The 19,651-nt window shown below is 46.6% G+C and overlaps 1 protein-coding gene and 1 pseudogene across 1 annotated transcript in view; one reads left to right on the top strand and one right to left on the bottom strand.

Annotated features, from left to right (window-relative positions):
• LOC139555286 (alpha-tubulin N-acetyltransferase 1-like) overlaps nucleotides 1-13,732 on the top strand; it is a 31,458-nt pseudogene extending 17,726 nt beyond the window's left edge.
• Nucleotides 13,733-15,565: 1,833 nt separating this feature from the next.
• The window catches only part of LOC139555287 (regulator of G-protein signaling 3-like), a 61,590-nt gene continuing 57,504 nt past the window's right edge, over nucleotides 15,566-19,651 (bottom strand). The window contains exons 5-6 of the mRNA XM_071368970.1: nucleotides 17,647-17,813; nucleotides 15,566-17,173 (exon numbers count right to left, since the gene is read on the bottom strand). Coding sequence (XP_071225071.1) covers nucleotides 17,003-17,173; nucleotides 17,647-17,813 — 338 coding nt within the window. The 3' untranslated portion in view covers nucleotides 15,566-17,002. The remainder of the gene's footprint in view (nucleotides 17,174-17,646; nucleotides 17,814-19,651) is intronic.

The following is a 19,651-nucleotide window of genomic DNA, read 5'->3' on the forward strand; positions in this document are numbered from 1 at the left end:
TGTATAGATGTATTTACCTGTTTGTATAGATGTATTTACCTGTTTGTATAGATGTATTTACCTGTTTGTATAGATGTATTTACCTGTTTGTATAGATGTATTTACCTGTTTGTATAGATGTATTTACCTGTTTGTATAGATGTATTTACCTGTTTGTATAGATGTATTTACCTGTTTGTATAGATGTATTTACCTGTTTGTATAGATGTATTTTCCTGTTTGTATAGATGTATTTTCCTGTTTGTATAGATGACTCTACCTGTTTGTATAGATGTATTTACCTGTTTGTATAGATGTATTTACCTGTTTGTATGGATGTATTTACCTGTTTGTATAGATGTATTTACCTGTTTGTATAGATGTATTTTCCTGTTTGTATAGATGTATTTTCCTGTTTGTATAGATGTATTTACCTGTTTGTATAGATGTATTTACCTGTTTGTATGGATGTATTTACCTGTTTGTATAGATGTATTTACCTGTTTGTATAGATGTATTTACCTGTTTGTATAGATGTATTTACCTGTTTGTATAGATGACTCTACCTGTTTGTATAGATGTATTTACCTGTTTGTATGGATGGCTCTACCTGTTTGTATAGATGACTCTACCTGTTTGTATAGATGTATTTACCTGTTTGTATAGATGTATTTACCTGTTTGTATAGATGACTCTACCTGTTTGTATAGATGTATTTACCTGTTTGTATGGATGGCTCTACCTGTTTGTATAGATGACTCTACCTGTTTGTATAGATGACTCTACCTGTTTGTATAGATGACTCTACCTGTTTGTATAGATGTATTTACCCATTTTTTTATAGAGGCAAGTTACATTAACCTCACTCCAATTTAATGTTCTTGGACAAAGACATTTTCTCAGGATCATATGACATCTACGTATAGTGAATGTGTTTTCTGAGGATCATATGCCATCTACGTATAGTGAATGTGTTTTCTCAGGATCATATGCCATCTACGTATAGTGAATGTGTTTTCTGAGGATCATATGCCATCTACGTATAGTGAATGTGTTTTCTGAGGATCATATGACGTCTACGTATAGTGAATGTGTTTTCTGAGGATCATATGACGTCTACGTATAGTGAATGTGTTTTCTCAGGATCATATGCCATCTACGTATAGTGCATGTGCAGTACGTTGCAGTGTTTGTTTGTATGAAGGTTAGACGGCATGTTTAGGTCCTCTCACGTTGTACCCAGGCCTGCCATAGGCCTGCCATAGGCCTGCCATAGGGTTGCCATAGGGTTGCCATAGGGTTGCCATAGGGTTGCCATAGGCCTGCCATAGGGTTGCCATAGGGTTGCCATAGGCCTGCCATAGGGTTGCCATAGGGTTAACATAGGCCTGCCATAGGGTTGCCATAGGGTTGCCATAGGGTTGCCATAGGCCTGCCATAGGGTTGCCATAGGGTTGCCATAGGCCTGCCATAGGGTTGCCATAGGGTTGCCATAGGGTTGCCATAGGCCTGCCATAGGGTTGCCATAGGCCTGCCATAGGGTTGCCATAGGGTTAACATAGGCCTGCCATAGGGTTGCCATAGGGTTGCCATAGGGTTGCCATAGGCCTGCCATAGGGTTGCCATAGGCCTGCCATAGGGTTGCCATAGGGTTAACATAGGCCTGCCATAGGGTTGCCATAGGCCTGCCATAGGGTTGCCATAGGCCTGCCATAGGGTTGCCATAGGCCTGCCATAGGGTTGCCATAGGGTTGCCATAGGCCTGCCATAGGGTTGCCATAGGCCTGCCATAGGGTTGCCATAGGCCTGCCATAGGGTTGCCACAGGCCTGCCATAGGGTTGCCATAGGCCTGCCATAGGGTTGTCATAGGCCTGCCATAGGGTTGCCATAGGGTTGCCATAGGCCTGCCATAGGGTTGCCATAGGGTTGCCATAGGCCTGCCATAGGGTTGCCATAGGGTTAACATAGGCCTGCCATAGGGTTGCCATAGGCCTGCCATAGGGTTGCCATAGGCCTACCATAGGGTTGCCATAGGCCTGCCATAGGGTTGCCATAGGCCTGCCATTGGGTTGCCATAGGGTTGTCATAGGCCTGCCTTTGGGTTGCCATAGGGCTGCCATAGGCCCGCCATAGGGTTGCCGTAGGGCTGCCATAGGCCTGCCATAGGGTTAACATAGGCCTGCCATTGGGTTGCCATAGGCCTGCCATAGGGTTAACATAGGCCTGCCTTTGGGTTGCCATAGGGCTGCCATAGGGTTGCCATTGGGTTGCCATAGGCCTGCCATAGGGTTGCTATAGGCCTGCCATAGGCCTGCCATAGGGTTGCCATGGGGTTGCCATAGGCCTGCCATGGGGTTAACATAGGCCTGCCATAGGGTTGCCATGGGGTTAACATAGGCCTGCCATAGGGTTGCCATGGGGTTAACATAGGCCTGCCATAGGCCTGCCATGGGGTTAACATAGGCCTGCCATAGGCCTGCCATGGGGTTAACATAGGCCTGCCATAATGTTTTCCCCCCGTGCTGACTGTATCCTCTTCCACAGCGGCCCAGTTGAGAAAGGTTCCCCCCAAAAAGCTGGACGGAGAGATCAAGCCCAACTCACTACCACAGAGAGGGGGTGAGCCACTGTTTCAACTTGGACAGAACACGTGGAGGATAACTCCTAATGGGCCAGTTTCCCGGACCCAGATTAAGGCTAGTCCTGGATTAAACACATTTAATGGAGATTCTTAGCCCAGGACTAGGCTTAATCTGGGTCCGGGAAACCAGCCCAGCACAGCTGGAATATGTCAGATTTACATCATTTAGTTGTACTAGAAAGCCCAGTCAAGACATCGTATGACATCATATTGTCCCTGGGACTAAACATTGTTAATTGTAGGGATATTTCCCCACGTCATTGTAAACAGAGTAGGACAGTAGTCATTCGGCTGCGTTTGTGTGGCCTCTCTCCATGACAGGCATATCTATCTATTCTGCCTCGTTACTGTAGGTCAGTTTAGTCTGAAAGACACTGAGCCATTCCCTAGGATAAGCATTCAGGAGCCGCTTGGTGAACAGTAGGACGTTGAAAAATGTAACATAGGACGTTTGTGTCCAGTCTAGTCAAATGTAACATAGGACGTTTGTGTCCAGTCTAGTCAAATGTAACATAGAACCTCTGTGTCCAGTCTAGTCAAATGTAACATAGAACCTCTGTGTCCAGTCTAGTCAAATGTAACATAGGACCTCTGTGTCCAGTCTAGTCTAATGTAACATAGAACCTCTGTGTCCAGTCTAGTCAAATGTAACATAGGACCTCTGTGTCCAGTCTAGTCAAATGTAACATAGGACCTCTGTGTCCAGTCTAGTCAAATGTAACATAGGACCTCTGTGTCCAGTCTAGTCTAATGTAACATAGCACCTCTGTGTCCAGTCTAGTCTAATGTAACATAGAACCTCTGTGTCCAGTCTAGTCAAATGTAACATAGGACCTCTGTGTCCAGTCTAGTCTAATGTAACATAGAACCTCTGTGTCCAGTCTAGTCAAATGTAACATAGGACCTCTGTGTCCAGTCTAGTCAAATGTAACATAGAACCTCTGTGTCCAGTCTAGTCAAATGTAACATAGGACCTCTGTGTCCAGTCTAGTCTAATGTAACATAGGACCTCTGTGTCCAGTCTAGTCTAATGTAACATAGAACCTCTGTGTCCAGTCTAGTCTAATGTAACATAGGACGTTTGTGTCCAGTCTAGTCTAATGTAACATAGGACCTCTGTGTCCAGTCTAGTCTAATGTAACATAGGACCTCTGTGTCCAGTCTAGTCTAATGTAACATAGCACCTCTGTGTCCAGTCTAGTCTAATGTAACATAGGACCTCTGTGTCCAGTCTAGTCTAATGTAACATAGGACCTCTGTGTCCAGTCTAGTCAAATGTAACATAGGACCTCTGTGTCCAGTCTAGTCAAATGTAACATAGGACCTCTGTGTCCAGTCTAGTCAAATGTAACATAGGACCTCTGTGTCCAGTCTAGTCAAACGTAACATAGGACTTGTCTCCCCCCTCTCCTCTCCCTCATGGTATTGTCTCCCCCCTCTCCTCTCCCTCATGGTATTGTCTCCCCCCTCTCCTCTCCCTCATGGTATTGTCTCCCCCCTCTCCTCTCCCTCATGGTATTGTCTCCCCCCTCTCCTCTCCCTCATGGTATTGTCTCCCCCCTCTCCTCTCCCTCATGGTATTGTCTCCCCCCTCTCCTCTCCCTCATGGTATTGTCTCCCCCCTCTCCTCTCCCTCATGGTATTGTCTCCCCCCTCTCCTCTCCCTCATAGTATTGTCTCCCCCCTCTCCTCTCCCTCATGGTATTGTCTCCCCTCTCCCTCATGGTATTGTCTCCCCTCTCCCTCATAGTATTGTCTCCCCCCTCTCCTCTCCCTCATGGTATTGTCCTCCCCCCTCCAGCTGTGCGAGAGGAGCAGTGGTCTCTCCCCTGGCCTTTGTGTTGCCCCGTGGCTCCTCCCTTCTCTCCTCCGCCGTCGGTATCCTCACCGTGCTCCCTAAACAGGGCCCGCCAGTGCCCCAACCCCGGGGGCTACAGGGGCCCGGCCCCCAACCCCCCACTCATCGACAGCCTCAACTACAGGGTAAAACGCACCAGGTATGGTATTCCTGAAAAACTGTCAAAACTAAATGCCCAGGTTTTACAGGAGGGATCCCTGACTCCCAGAATCAGGAGGGACTAAGTCATTTTGGAGGTTGTCAGCATTTTTTTTTTTTTACCCTAGGTACTAATACAACTTCCCTCCATGCAAACTCTCTAAACTAATCCAGTTTTGTGGGAGAGTGTACAGCACAGCATTACATCTGAGGGCCTGTCTGTATCTCTGCCAGGTGTGGAAGGCTTGGCCCTGGGGACACAGCATTTTGAGGAACTGTCTGTATCTCTGCCAGGTGTGGAAGGCTTGGCCCTGGGGACACAGCATTCTGAGGGTCTGTCTGTATCTCTGCCAGGTTTGCAAGGCTTGTCCCGAGGGGCACATCATTCTGAGGGCCTGTCTGTATCTCTGCCAGGTTTGGAAGGCTTGGTCCTGGGGACACAGCATTGTGAGGGCCTGTCTGTATCTCTGCCAGGTTTGCAAGGCTTGTCCCGAGGGGCACATCATTCTGAGGGCCTGTCTGTATCTCTGCCAGGTGTGGAAGGCTTGGCCCTGGGGACACAGCATTCTGAGGGCCTGTCTGTATCTCTGCCAGGTGTGGAAGGCTTGGCCCTGGGGACACAGCATTCTGAGGGTCTGTCTGTATCTCTGCCAGGTTTGCAAGGCTTGTCCCGAGGGGCACATCATTCTGAGGGCCTGTCTGTATCTCTGCCAGGTTTGGAAGGCTTGGCCCTGGGGACACAGCATTCTGAGGGCCTGTCTGTATCTCTGCCAGGTTTGGAAGGCTTGGCCCTGGGGACACAGCATTCTGAGGGCCTGTCTGTATCTCTGCCAGGTGTGGAAGGCTTGGCCCTGGGGACACAGCATTCTGAGGGCCTGTCTGTATCTCTGCCAGGTGTGGAAGGCTTGGCCCTGGGGACACAGCATTGTGAGGGCCTGTCTGTATCTCTGCCAGGTTTGCAAGGCTTGTCCCGAGGGGCACATCATTCTGAGGGCCTGTCTGTATCTCTGCCAGGTTTGGAAGGCTTGGCCCGGGGGACACAGCATTCTTCTCATTTAAGAGTATTGTTCGTACAAAGAGGCAGCCTCAGGGCACCAAATGCCACATTATTCACTTTGAAGTGGACTACTTTGACCAGGGTCCATAGGGCTCTGGTCAAAAGTAGTGCACTATAGGGAATAGGGTGCCATTTGGGAGTGTACACAGCTCCTGGGTAAAGTGCTTTCTCTCTGATTCCAAGCGTCCTTCGCTCCTGCTCTTTCCCTCTCCCTCTCCCTCTCCCTCTCCCTCTCCGTCTCTCCGTCTCTCTCCCTCTCTGCCTCCCCTACGTCCTAAAATGAGGACAGTTCCCTTACCCCCCCCCCCCCTTGTTGACGCCCCCCACCACTGTTTTCTTCTTTAAAGGAAAGGCAGTGGTTTCTAGCCTGTTAGATAGCTCATGGTTGCATCCCAGTTCTCCACCCTGCTCTCTTAAGTGTGCACTAGCACACTTCCCGTCATGGATTTAACGGTGAGGGAATGAACGCCCCCAGGCCTGCCCTAGGTGAACCAGGTCAGTGTTCATTGTGTTGGTTTAGGAGCCGGGGCTGCTTCCCGGAGGTGAACCAGGTCAGTGTTCATTGTGTTGGTTTAGGAGCCGGGGCTGCTTCTCGGAGGTGAAACAGGTTAGTGTTCATTGTGTTGGTTTAGGAGCCGGGGCTGCTTCTCGGAGGTGAACCAGGTTAGTGTTCATTGTGTTGGTTTAGGAGCCGGGGCTGCTTCCCGGAGGTGAACCAGGTTAGTGTTCATTGTGTTGGTTTAGGAGCCGGGGCTGCTTCCCGGAGGTGAACCAGGTTAGTGATCATTGTGTTGGTTTAGGAGCCGGGGCTGCTTCTCGGAGGTGAAACAGGTTAGTGTTCATTGTGTTGGTTTAGGAACCGGGGCTGCTTCTCGGAGGTGAAACAGGTTAGTGTTCATTGTGTTGGTTTAGGAGCCGGGGCTGCTTCCCGGAGGTGAACCAGGTTAGTGTTCATTGTGTTGGTTTAGGAGCCGGGGCTGCTTCCCGGAGGTGAACCAGGTTAGTGTTCATTGTGTTGGTTTAGGAGCCGGGGCTGCTTCCCGGAGGTGAACCAGGTTAGTGTTCATTGTGTTGGTTTAGGAGCCGGGGCTGCTTCCCGGAGGTGAACCAGGTTAGTGTTCATTGTGTTGGTTTAGGAGCCGGGGCTGCTTCCCGGAGGTGAACCAGGTTAGTGTTCATTGTGTTGGTTTAGGAGCCGGGGCTGCTTCTCGGAGGTGAAACAGGTTAGTGGTCATTGTGTTGGTTTAGGAGCCGGGGCTGCTTCTCGGAGGTGAACCAGGTTAGTGTTCATTGTGTTGGTTTAGGAGCCGGGGCTGCTTCCCGGAGGTGAACCAGGTTAGTGTTCATTGTGTTGGTTTAGGAGCCGGGGCTGCTTCCCGGAGGTGAACCAGGTTAGTGTTCATTGTGTTGGTTTAGGAGCCGGGGCTGCTTCTCGGAGGTGAACCAGGATAGTGTTCATTGTGTTGGTTTAGGAGCCGGGGCTGCTTCCCGGAGGTGAACCAGGTTAGTGTTCATTGTGTTGGTTTAGGAACCGGGGCTGCTTCCCGGAGGTGAACCAGGTTAGTGATCATTGTGTTGGTTTAGGAGCCGGGGCTGCTTCTCGGAGGTGAAACAGGTTAGTGTTCATTGTGTTGGTTTAGGAACCGGGGCTGCTTCTCGGAGGTGAAACAGGTTAGTGTTCATTGTGTTGGTTTAGGAGCCGGGGCTGCTTCCCGGAGGTGAACCAGGTTAGTGTTCATTGTGTTGGTTTAGGAGCCGGGGCTGCTTCCCGGAGGTGAACCAGGTTAGTGTTCATTGTGTTGGTTTAGGAGCCGGGGCTGCTTCTCGGAGGTGAACCAGGTTAGTGTTCATTGTGTTGGTTTAGGAGCCGGGGCTGCCTCTCGGAGGTGAGCCGGTCAAATCAAATGTATTGGGCACATCTGCCGAAAGTGTAGACTTTATCGTGAAATGCCAACTTATGTGCCCTTTCCCAACAATGCAGACTTAAAAAGGACCAAACATTTTGTAAATAGTAACATAATAATGAGTCTATATACGAGGAGTAGCGGTACAGAGTCAGTGTGCCGGGGTACGAGGTAGTTGAGGTAAAGACTAAGACTACCACTAACCTGTACATGTAGGTTTGGGTAAAGGTGACTAGGCCAACAGGATAAATAGTATTGTAGCAGCAGCATATGTAAAAAGAGAGAGTGTGTGTGTGTGTGTGTGTGTGTGTGTGTGTGTGTGTGTGTGTGTGTCTCTGTCTGTCTGGTCTGGTCTGGTCTGGTCTGGTCTGGTCTGGTCTGGTCTGGTCTGTCTGTCTGTCTGTCTGTCTGTCTGTCTGTCTGTCTGTCTGTCTGTGTGTGTAGTATTTGTGAGTGTGTGGGTACGGTCCAGTGAGTGTGCCTCGTTTTGGCAGATGGGCGATGTCGTCTCAAAGCGAAGTGGCGTAGGTGAGGCACGTGTAGTAATGAGTAAGATTCTGTGTTTTCACATGCACAAAATGATCGCTTTTAGATTTTTTTTAACATTCTAGCGTATATTTTATGGAAAATAGCTTTTGTATGTTTCTGGATGATGCACCATGTTACCTTGTTGACAACATGACCGAGCAGCGCAGATTACTGTGCGATTGGAGAAAGGCACTCCTCCCTCACCGCTTTTTGCCCGTTCAAGTCACAGGCCATAGACTGGTGCACTTAATCAAATTCTCTCAATGGTGGGAACTTCCCCACGCCCAATGTTTACACCAATCCCAAGGCTTTTGGATCCGTGACGGGAAGTGTTTAAGTGTACACTTCGGGAGCAGGGTGTGGACAGTCAGGAGGCAACCTAGCTCTCATCTGTCGGTCAAAGACAGGGAGTTTAGTATTATATCAATGATTAATCTACTTACAAAACGGAGAAGAACAAAACAGAACAAACATGGCTCTCTATGTGGGTTAGAACTTGTTCAACCTTTCCTAGTGTGCCGGTCGTCCCGTTGAGGGAATTTTAATAAGCTGCCTGTAACTTTTACCTGACATTTCCTAGAAGAAAGCATTAAAACAAGTGAGATTGCTTTCTGTTCCCTTGGTAACCTCGTTTTAGAGCTTATTTTGACCAATAGTTTTACCTTTTAACTACAATGTTCTTTCATAGGTACTCTCATTAAGTGTATGAGGCCACTAAAATAATATTTGGATGACTTTTGGAGGCATATTCATTCATGTTTATTAACATGAAGTTCGCAATAATGTAAAAAAAAAAAACACTTTTCACTTTGTCATAACAACAAGAAACAATGCTTAGAATTTTATAATGAGCCAGAGAAAGCTTTTTCATAAACCACTACTTCAGTGGTTCTCAAACTTGGGGTTGGGACCCTGTGTGGGGTCCCCTGAGAAAATCTGTAATCGTAGGAAAAACTTTTGGGGACCCCTGCCCTACTTGTACAATTCTCACATTAGTCTTCGGGTCTTTCTGTTGGCGTTGCTTTCACTTCATATCACAATGTTTTTTTGTTTTCAGTTATTGTTTGTATGATTTGTCAAGCATTCAGTTCTGCCATTGTTTGCTAATTCTGTTTTAATTTAGTGTTTCTCTTCTGTTGAATTCTCTTGCTGTTTACTTCACTTGTCTTTTTCCCCTTTCTGTACTTTCCTACGCTCTGTCTCCATCGCTCCCTATTCCTGTTTCCCCCCCTCTTTCTTCCACTATCTCTCGTTTTCTCTGTCCTGCTCTTGTTTGTCCTCTATCTCCCATTCCCTTGCCCTTCCTATCCTCTCTTACCTTCCCTGCTCCATCGCCGTGGTAGCCAACAAGGCCTAGTTGCCAGGGGAACCCTCTACAGTCGCTACATCAACACCCGAGGCTTTGGGCTGTTGTTGGAGACCCAGCAGAACACCTTCAAACTGCCAGGTAACCAGATCTGATTGGCTATGGGACATGTGTAGTACACCGTAACAACACACCACTAAGGAGTATGGATGTCTCCCAAATGGCACCCTGTTCGCTATAGGGCACTACTTTAGACCAATCAAATGTATTTATAAAGCCCTTCTTTACATCAGCTGATATCTCAAAGTGCTGTACAGAAACCCAGCCTAAAACCCCAAACAGCAGGCAATGCAGAAGCACGGTGGCTAGGAAAAACTCCCTAGAAAGGCAGGAACCTAGGAAGAAACCTAAAGAGGAACCAGGCTCTGAGACCAGCGCCCTATGGGCCTTTTTGAGCATATTCCCTATTTAGTGCACTACTTTAGACCAGGCCCTGGTCAAAAGTAGTGCACTACATAGGGAATAGGGTGCCATTTAGTACGTAGACCACTTTACCCAGTGTGCCCAGGAATGTACTGTGTTGTCTTGTGAGTGACCTCTGACCTGTTAGTGCTGTGTACCTCCTCAGGTTTGACACCAGTATTGAGAGAGAGAGAGACTGATACAGGGGGACAGACAGACCCACTGGGACACACAGACAGGTTGGCCAAGATGTAATACTCAGGATATATTTGACAGACTGTATATCTAAAATGCATGCAGGGGATTGGAAAAGTATTGAATAGTAGGTGGCTACAATTGAAAGCAAGAAAAATAAGCTTGAATTACAGTGGATTTGTGTTTCGACTGAACTACATTTCCTTCTCTGCAGCACACAAACGAGTTCTCTTCTTTCTTCACACTCTCCGTATCTCTCTCACTCATCCCCTCATCTTACCTCTCATCATATGCCTCCTCTCTCCATCCCTCCTTGTCCCTGTCCAGGCCCCTTCCACCTCTGTCCCTATCCAGGAAGGAGTCGCTCTGCTCCCAGACCACCATGATGACCACCAGAGAACCAGACAGACAGGCTGAGATGGAGACCAGGGTGCTGGAGAAGGGGCTCTGTATGGGGGTAGGGGGAGAGCCCTGGCCTGGGAGGGCTGGAGAGAAAGGAGGTGGGCCCCTGGAGGTGGTTGAGAAGGACAGGGAGAGAGGAGGGGGGGAGAGAGCTGCTGTAACAGCTCAGTGGGTCAGGCAGAAGCAGGAATATAGGACCACCAGACCCTGGTGACACACATGGAACACAGACGGACTGACAAGAAGCAGGAGATAGAAGACGGGCTGACTGATAGACAGATGAATAAGAAGCAGGAGATGGAAGACTGACTGACAGACTGACGGATAGATACGAAGCAGGAGATAGAAGACGGGCTGACAGACTGACAGATAGATAAGAGGCAGGAGATAGAAGACGGGCTGACAGACTGACAGATAGATAAGAGGCAGGAGATAGATAAGAGGCAGGAGATAGAAGACGGGCTGACTGATAGACAGATGAATAAGAAGCAGGAGATAGAAGACTGACTGACAGATAGATACGAAGCAGGAGATGGAAGACTGACTGACTGGCAGACGGATGGATAAGAGGCAGGAAGTAGAGAAGAGAAAGAGACTGACTGACTGATTTAATAGAGATTTACAGAAGTGGACTGTGAGCTAGAGTAGAGATAGAAGGGAAGACAGCCACAGATGGATACGGACGATGAGAATAGAGAGAGAGAGAAGGGAAGACAGCCGCAGATGGATACGGATGATGAGAGTAGAGAGAGAGAAGGGAAGACAGCCACAGATGGATACGGATGATGAGAGTAGAGAGATAGAAGGGAAGATAGCCACAGATGGATACGGATGATGAGAGTAGAGAGAGCGAAGGGAAGACAGCCGCAGATGGATACGGATGATGAGAGTAGAGAGAGAGAAGGGAAGACAGCCACAGATGGATACGGACGATGAGAATAGAGAGAGAGAAGGGAAGACAGCCGCAGATGGATACGGACGATGAGAGTAGAGATAGAAGGGAAGACAGCCGCAGATGGATACGGACGATGAGAGTAGAGAGAGAGAAGGGAAGACAGCCACAGATGGATACGGACAATGAGAGTAGAGATAGAAGGGAAGACAGCCGCAGATGGATACGGACAATGAGAGTAGAGCGAGAGAAGGGAAGACAGCCGCAGATGGATAAGGATGATGAGAGTAGAGAGATAGAAGGGAAGACAGCCACAGATGGATACGGATGATGAGAGTAGAGAGAGAAGGGAAGACAGCTACAGATGGATACGGATGATGAGAGTAGAGAGATAGAAGGGAAGACAGCCACAGATGGATACGGACAATGAGAGTAGAGAGAGAAGGGAAGACAGCTACAGATGGATTTGGACAATGAGAATATAGAAGGGAAGACAGCCACAGATGGATACGGATGATGAGAGTAGAGAGAGAGAAGGGAAGACAGCCACAGATGGATACGGACGATGAGAGTAGAGATAGAAGGGAAGACAGCCACAGATGGATACGGACGATGAGAGTAGAGAGATAGAAGGGAAGACAGCCACAGATGGATACGGACGATGAGAATAGAGAGAGAGAAGGGAAGACAGCCACAGATGGATACGGACGATGAGAGTAGAGATAGAAGGGAAGACAGCCACAGATGGATACGGACAATGAGAGTAGAGAGAGAGAAGGGAAGACAGCCACAGATGGATACGGACAATGAGAGTAGAGAGAGGGAAGGGAAGAAAGCTACAGATGGATACGGACGATGAGAGTAGAGAGAGAGAAGGGAAGACAGCCACAGATGGATACGGACAATGAGAGTAGAGAGATAGAAGGGAAGACAGCCAGAGATGGATATGGACAATGAGAGTAGAGAGATAGAAGGGAAGACAGCTACAGATGGATACGGACGATGAGAGTAGAGAGAGAGAAGGGAAGACAGCCACAGATGGATACGGACAATGAGAGTAGAGAGAGAGAAGGTAAGACAGCTACAGATGGATACGGAGAATGAGAGTAGAGAGATAGAAGGGAAGACAGCCACAGATGGATACGGAGAATGAGAGTAGAGAGATAGAAGGGAAGACAGCCACAGATGGATACGGAGAATGAGAGTAGAGAGATAGAAGGGAAGACAGCTACAGATGGATACAGACGATGAGAGTAGAGAGATAGAAGGGAAGACAGCTACAGATGGATAAGGACGATGAGAGTAGAGAGAGAGAAGGGAAGACAGCCACAGATGGATACGGACGATGAGAGTAGAGAGATAGAAGGGAAGACAGCCGCAGATGGATACGGAGAATGAGAGTAGAGAGATAGAATGGAAGACAGCCGCAGATGGATACGGAGAATGAGAGTAGAGAGATAGAATGGAAGACAGCCACAGATGGATACGGACAATGAGAGTAGAGAGATAGAAGGGAAGACAGCTACAGATGGATACGGACGATGAGAGTAGAGAGAGAGAAGGGAAGACAGCCACAGATGGATACGGACGATGAGAGTAGAGAGATAGAAGGGAAGACAGCCACAGATGGATACGGACAATGAGAATAGAGAGAGAGAAGGGAAGACAGCTACAGATGGATACGGACGATGAGAGTAGAGAGAGAGAAGGGAAGAAAGCTACAGATGGATACGGACGATGAGAATAGAGAGAGAGAAGGGAAGACAGCCACAGATGGGTACGGACGATGAGAGTAGAGAGAGAGAAGGGAAGAATCCACTTCCCTTCGTCCCTCTCACCTGATCACTGATAAGTGGTGCTATGTTTGCTAGACAGAACAAGTCAGGGCTTTGGTTGGTATGCAACAATAGTCAGCCAGATGTCACAGGATACGTCCCAAATGGCACCCTATTCCCTATGGGACCTGGTCAAAAGTAGTGCACTACGTAGGGAATAGGGTGCCATTTGGGGCACATACACAGTCTGAGGGTGTAAAATGGTGGGTTACAGTACAATGAACAGAATGTAGCAGTGAATACTGAATACTGTTCAGTAGGTTGATGATGGTAATGAGAACCACAGTTTTAGAGACCTACTAAATCTGTCATATGTCCCAGCAGCTATTCACTTGAAGCAAAAGGCAATGGAGCCATGCTGGAAATTCCATCAGACTTGAGTTTAAATATTTTCTGCACATTTTATTTATTTTCTTGTTTTTTTTTATCTCAAGGAAATGCTTTATGCTGTGAATGTTAAGATGTTTTGTATGTAGAAATAAATGGCCGACACTGATCACAGAAAGACTTGTCCCTAATGCTGTTGGGATAGCATTACTTGTTATGTCTGTGTTATTTACCCATGTATTGATAATAGATTACATTTGATTATCTAAATGTTGATTTAGTGCTATGTGTTTCCCTCATGTCCCCTCTACACCCTTGATCCTCCTGCACTGCCCTCTACTGGCTAAATCCGGTACTGCAGTGTCACTAGTAGTCAACAGGAAGTCAGTACAAGACAGGGGTTGTGTTCATTCGGAACCAAAACTGAAGACAATTGAGTTAAATGGGGTTGGAACAACTTGGATTTGTCCAATAAGAAATAGCCATTTTTTTTTTTTCCCCCAAAACGTTTTGCTATAGTGTGCCCTAATCAACACAACCCTGCTTCCACACACACACAGATATCATCCCCAAAACATTGGTGTCCTGATTACATGTTAAACATTCACTACTAATGCCGCGTTTACCTTTAGTCGGAACTAGGAAACTCTGACATTTCCGACTTGCTAACTGGTTGTAGTTACACACGCGCCGTATTCAACCAGTTAGCAAGTCGGACATTTCGGAGTTTCCTAGTTTCGTCTAGCACGTGAATGAGACATTGGTACCATCAAGCTAAAACGTCGGAAGCCCCACCTATATATGTTGTTCCTACACTGTGTGTGTGTGTCTTACTCAGCTATACAGTTTGGATGTTGTTCCTACACTGAACAAAAATATAAACACAACATGTAAAGTGTTGGTCCCATGTTTCATGAGCTGAAATAAAAGATCCCAGAAAAGTGCCATACGCACAAAAAGCTTATTTCTCTCATATTTTCTACACAAATTTGTTTACATCCCTGTTAGTCAGCCTTTCTACTATGCCAAGATAATCCATCCACCTGACAGGTGTGGCATATCAAGAAGCTGATTAAACAGCATGATCATTACACAGGTGCACCTTGCGCTGGGGACAATAAAAGCCAATTCTAAAATGTGCAGTTTTGCCACACAACACAATGCCACAAATGTCTCCAGTTTTGAGTGAGAGTGCAATTGGCATGCTGACTGCAGGAATGTCCACCAGAGCTGTTGCCAGAGAATTGAATGGAATTTCTCTACCATATGCAGCTTCCAATGTCGTTTTAGAGAATTTGGCAGCACATCCAACCGGCCTCACAACCGCAGACCACATGTAACCACGCCAACCCAGGATCTCCACATCCGGCTTCTTCCCTTGCGGGATCGTCTGAGGCCAGCCACCCGAACAGCTGATGAAACTGAGTATTTTTCTCTGTAATAAAGCTCTTTTGTGGGGGAAAATGTATTCTGATTGGTTGGGCCTGGCTCCCAAGTCGATGGTTCTATATGCCCACCCACGGCTCGCACCCCTGCCCAGTCACGTAAAATCCATAGATTTGAGCCTAATGAATTTATTTGAATTGGCTTATTTTCCTCATATGAACTTTTAACTCAGTAAAATTGTTGAATTTTGTTGCATGTTGTGTTTATATGTTTGATCAGTATAGTTCTACAATTGATCTTTTTAAAATCTGATTTTAAACCCCAAAAATGAATCCCGGGTTTACGTAAATGACTTTCTAAATGTAATCCGTTACTATAGTTACCTGTACAAAATTGTAATCAGTAACGTAACTTTTGGATTACCCAAACTCAGTAACGTAATGATTACTTTCAGTAATGCTAGCTAGATCCCCATAGACTTCCATTCATTGCGCTGATGCTAGTTAGCATTGGCTCGCGAAACTACCTCAAACTTCCTTCATACTGGACACAGAGATATATAGTTTATTTCCTTAGCGTTACTCAGCAACCTCACGGTGTTTAGACGGATAGCACTGAGTTCCATCTATAGTGACCAACGACTACTGTCATATGTACATCTACGTGTTATTTTATTTATCTTTTAAAATAGTTTGACAAAACCACATTCAAAACTAGGTACAAAGAAATTATACACTTGAAAGAAATTACTATATTCTTTGTTTATCTGTTGGATTCTCTTCAGATTACTGTTTAAAAATATGTACAATGGAGCGTGAAGTGAAATGGGTTTCTCTCTTGGTTTTCATACACTGTTCAGAACTCTGCAGTCACATAAGAACGGCGTCAAACCAACACTGACTTTGTTTGCCAGAGGTCTGTAATGTAAGATGGCTTACTTGGAAGCAATACGATTTTTGAATTATCTAGCGACAAAATGATCTGTCTTGATATGTTAATAAAACCATCCATCTGATCTGAGGGATTATAAGGTGACATCTTTGAAATAAATCCCTTTTTCAAAAAGAGTTCCTGGAGGCAATCTTTAAATAGGTTACTTCCTTGTACGGGCTACCCTCCTCCACCCTCCTCCACCAGTGTGGACTGCTTTGGGTTTCACAAAATGCGTTGTCCTTTTCAACTAGTGCGGCATCTTGCTCAACTTGTTTTTCCTTTGTACACGCTGTTGGAATTCCATACGTGCTCATTGGACCGTGGGTGACCTATCGGCTTCTTAGCTGCTCTGCTACGAATGATGCCAACAAAAATAGGGATGTTTACTGTTTACAAACAATGATATCGGCAGTTTCGCACTCACTAAGTCATGTAATAAACAGGTCCCTGTCTCGTAACCTCTGTTGATCGATTGGCAAGCTCCTTCAATCCAAACCCCATGGCATTCTCAGCTGTCACTTCCCCAAGCTTCTTCACACCCTAAGCAAAACTGAACAGAACCTAACAGAACCCCCTGGGTCATGTTCATTAGGCACTGAAACAGAAAGGGACTACCTGGACTTGTCCAATAAGGAACTCTCATTTTCATTTTGCTTTGAAAAACATTTTAACAAGTTTTTCTGTTCCATGCCCAAATGAACACAACCCTGCTCATTAACTGGAATGACTAAACCCCAAACCGTCTTCAACTCTACATGATGTAACTGCATCTCCTGCAACGGTCCAACCCCATATCCACAACAGATAGGTCTCAGTTTTCCACCCTTTCCCAGTAAGCACTTACACACCCATCATAGATTTCAAAAGCACTGGATTGGAGTTTCCTTTCCACCATTGTTAAATCCATGTGAGATAGTGTACACTTTAGGAGAAGAGTGGAGAGTGGAGAATAGGGACGCAGCCTTAGGTCTCCATTCAATTCGTATTGCAGAAATTCAACGCTACGGCGTGATTGAAATGTAAAGGTAATTTCAGATCGAGCCATCATATTAACGTGAATGTAGTCTCCACGAAACGCAGGCACATTTGCCTATGCATTTCAATCGAGGCGATAGTGCTGCACTTCCACGAATACAGATTGAATGGAGCCCTTAGTGTCTAGTCAGCCTGGCCCAGCAGGGTGAGGTAGATGGTGGACTGGAGGAAGCGAGGGTAGCAGTCTGTATCCAGGAGGGAGTAGATACGTTTCTGGGCGTGGGACAGGGAGGTGTGTGATGGAGCCTGTAGGAGCTGTGTGGTTAGATCTCTGGTCTTACTGTCCAAGTTCACCTGAAAGGGAAAGGGAGAGAGATAGAGAGGCAGAGTGGGAAAGGGAGAGAGGGAGAGAGAGGGGAGAAAGAGAGAGAGAGACAGAGTGGGAAAGGGAGGGAGAGAGAGGGGAGAAAGAAAGAGCAAGAGCGGGAGAGGTATGGAGAGACAGAGGGGCAGCGAGAGCGAAAGGCAGTGGGAAAGAGGGAGATGGAAGCAAAGAGAGAGGGGAGAGAGAGAGAGTGAAAGAGGGAGAGGACGGGGGATGGAGGGAGAGAGAGAGCGAAAGAGGGAGAGGACAGGGGATGGGTGAATTAACTGGTTTAACAAACACACCATCGTGCAGAAGGAAGAAGATTACAGAATGATAGATGGATAAAGAGAAGCCCATTTACAGATAGACCGATAGAAAGGCCGGCCAGCCCACAGATGGGACAGATAGACCGATAGAAAGGCCGGCCAGGCAGGTTAAAGTATAGACACATTCTGTATACCTCTCGTGGTGCCCCCGCATCGATGTAGGTGGCAGTGATCGTCTTGGCCCGTCTATGCAGGCTGAAGTTATTGGAGGAGTTTCTGTACTGCTCACAGGCCAGATAGAACTGCAGATTCTCCTCACTGAACTCTGAGCGCAGGAATGCTCCAAACACAGACACACCCGCTGGAGAGGGGGAGGGGGTGGGGGGGGGTGGGGGGTGAGGAGGGGAGGGGAGAGGAGGGGATGGGGAGAGGAGAGGAGGAGGAGGGGAGGAGGAAGAGAGAGGGAGGGAGGAGTATTAGGGTTTATGAAAGTACATTTAGGACGTCACTAGAGGGGAAGACGAGGAAGGGGAGACAGATGGGATGTTCACACACACCATTGGCCAATACACTGACATGCAAACACACACCTACACAGCTTTATTTGTGACTTTTTGGAGTAAAAATCCTATTTCCCCAACTCTAACCTGCAAAAACCTTGACCCCAAAACCTGAACCCTTAAGCTTAAAATAGCATTTGAACAAATTCAGGACCTGAAAAAATCCTGACATTTCAAAACATTTCAAAAGTTATTGTGCGCACACACACACACACACACACACACACACACACACACACACACACACACACACACACACACACACACACACACACACACACACACACACACACACACACACACACACACACACACACACACACACACACACACACACACACAGAAATATACACAGACTGTAAAGTACTAATCAATCATAGGATTTTTCCCCCAGTATATTTTCATTATTGCTATCTTTAATCAGTCATACATCCACCCACTCTATTATCTCCCTCTCTCTCTCTCTCTCTCTCTCTCTGCTTAGACAGTGGGTTGCAACATGTTTTGGTGCAGACTGAGTGGGGGTGGGGAAACGAAGGAGTACAGCAGATTGCTGACACAGTGGTTACAACATGTCATTGTTCACACACCGTGACTGGGATAGACAGCGCAACACATCAACACACACACACACACACACACACACACACACATACACACACACACACACACATACAGGTTTGTTTATACTATCCTTGTGGGGACCAAATAATTGATTCCCATTCAAAAATCGTATTTTCCCTAACACCAACCGTAACCCTTAACCTAGCCTCATCGCAAACCAGAAAAACGGGAAGCCTGGGGAAGTTCCATGGCAGAAATCAGCTAGCTAAAGGTGGGTCAGTACCAGATGTAAATCAGTGACTCCAAGCAACACGCCAAACAATCAAATGCTTTGCTTGGGCGGAGCTCCGAAGGGGCTCACCAGTTTAGTGCCGTAGGAGCAACAGTCTACAATGCTGGCCATGTCAATATTTTTTTGACAAGTGATATTTTGCTGTAAAGGCTAGCATGAGGGACAAGTTGCCAGCCACATTGAGTTATTTTTTGTTGTTGTTGAAAAGTCAGCTAACCTTGTAAGTTACCTACAGTAGGTATAACTAACTAACCTAGCTAGCTACTAGCTAGCTACTATTAGAAAGCCATTTAAAAAAAATAAAAACAGCATATTATTGACCTAATTGACCTCTCCTGTAGCCTAATTGTCATCTCCATATTTTGGATTTGCACAAAATGTGTTGTCAGCACTTAAAAGGCATGTACAAAATCTGGTATATTCTTTACGTTTATATACATTGTCTACTGCTATAATTTTAAATTGAGAACGTCAACATGTAAACAATGTGCGAGTTTAGCTATTCTCTGCTTCAGATGCCCACAAGGCCAGTAATGCCATCATTCTGTAGTCCTATGGCTGCATTGGCGATGCATGCCATATGATAAGCTGCAAAATGTATTCACAAAGCTGATATACTGAGAGAGAGACAATCAAATAAAACATATTAGAGATCTTACAACCGGACAACAAGGAAATGTTCATTTGAGAATAAATCACAAAACACAGACACATTACAGACAGAACCCCTTCCCCTCTTTATTGCAGAATAAGTGATATGTGATTAATCAACACTGACACCGG

The sequence above is a fragment of the Salvelinus alpinus genome, chromosome 26 (assembly GCF_045679555.1).
Source record: "Salvelinus alpinus chromosome 26, SLU_Salpinus.1, whole genome shotgun sequence".
NCBI lineage: Eukaryota > Metazoa > Chordata > Actinopteri > Salmoniformes > Salmonidae > Salvelinus > Salvelinus alpinus.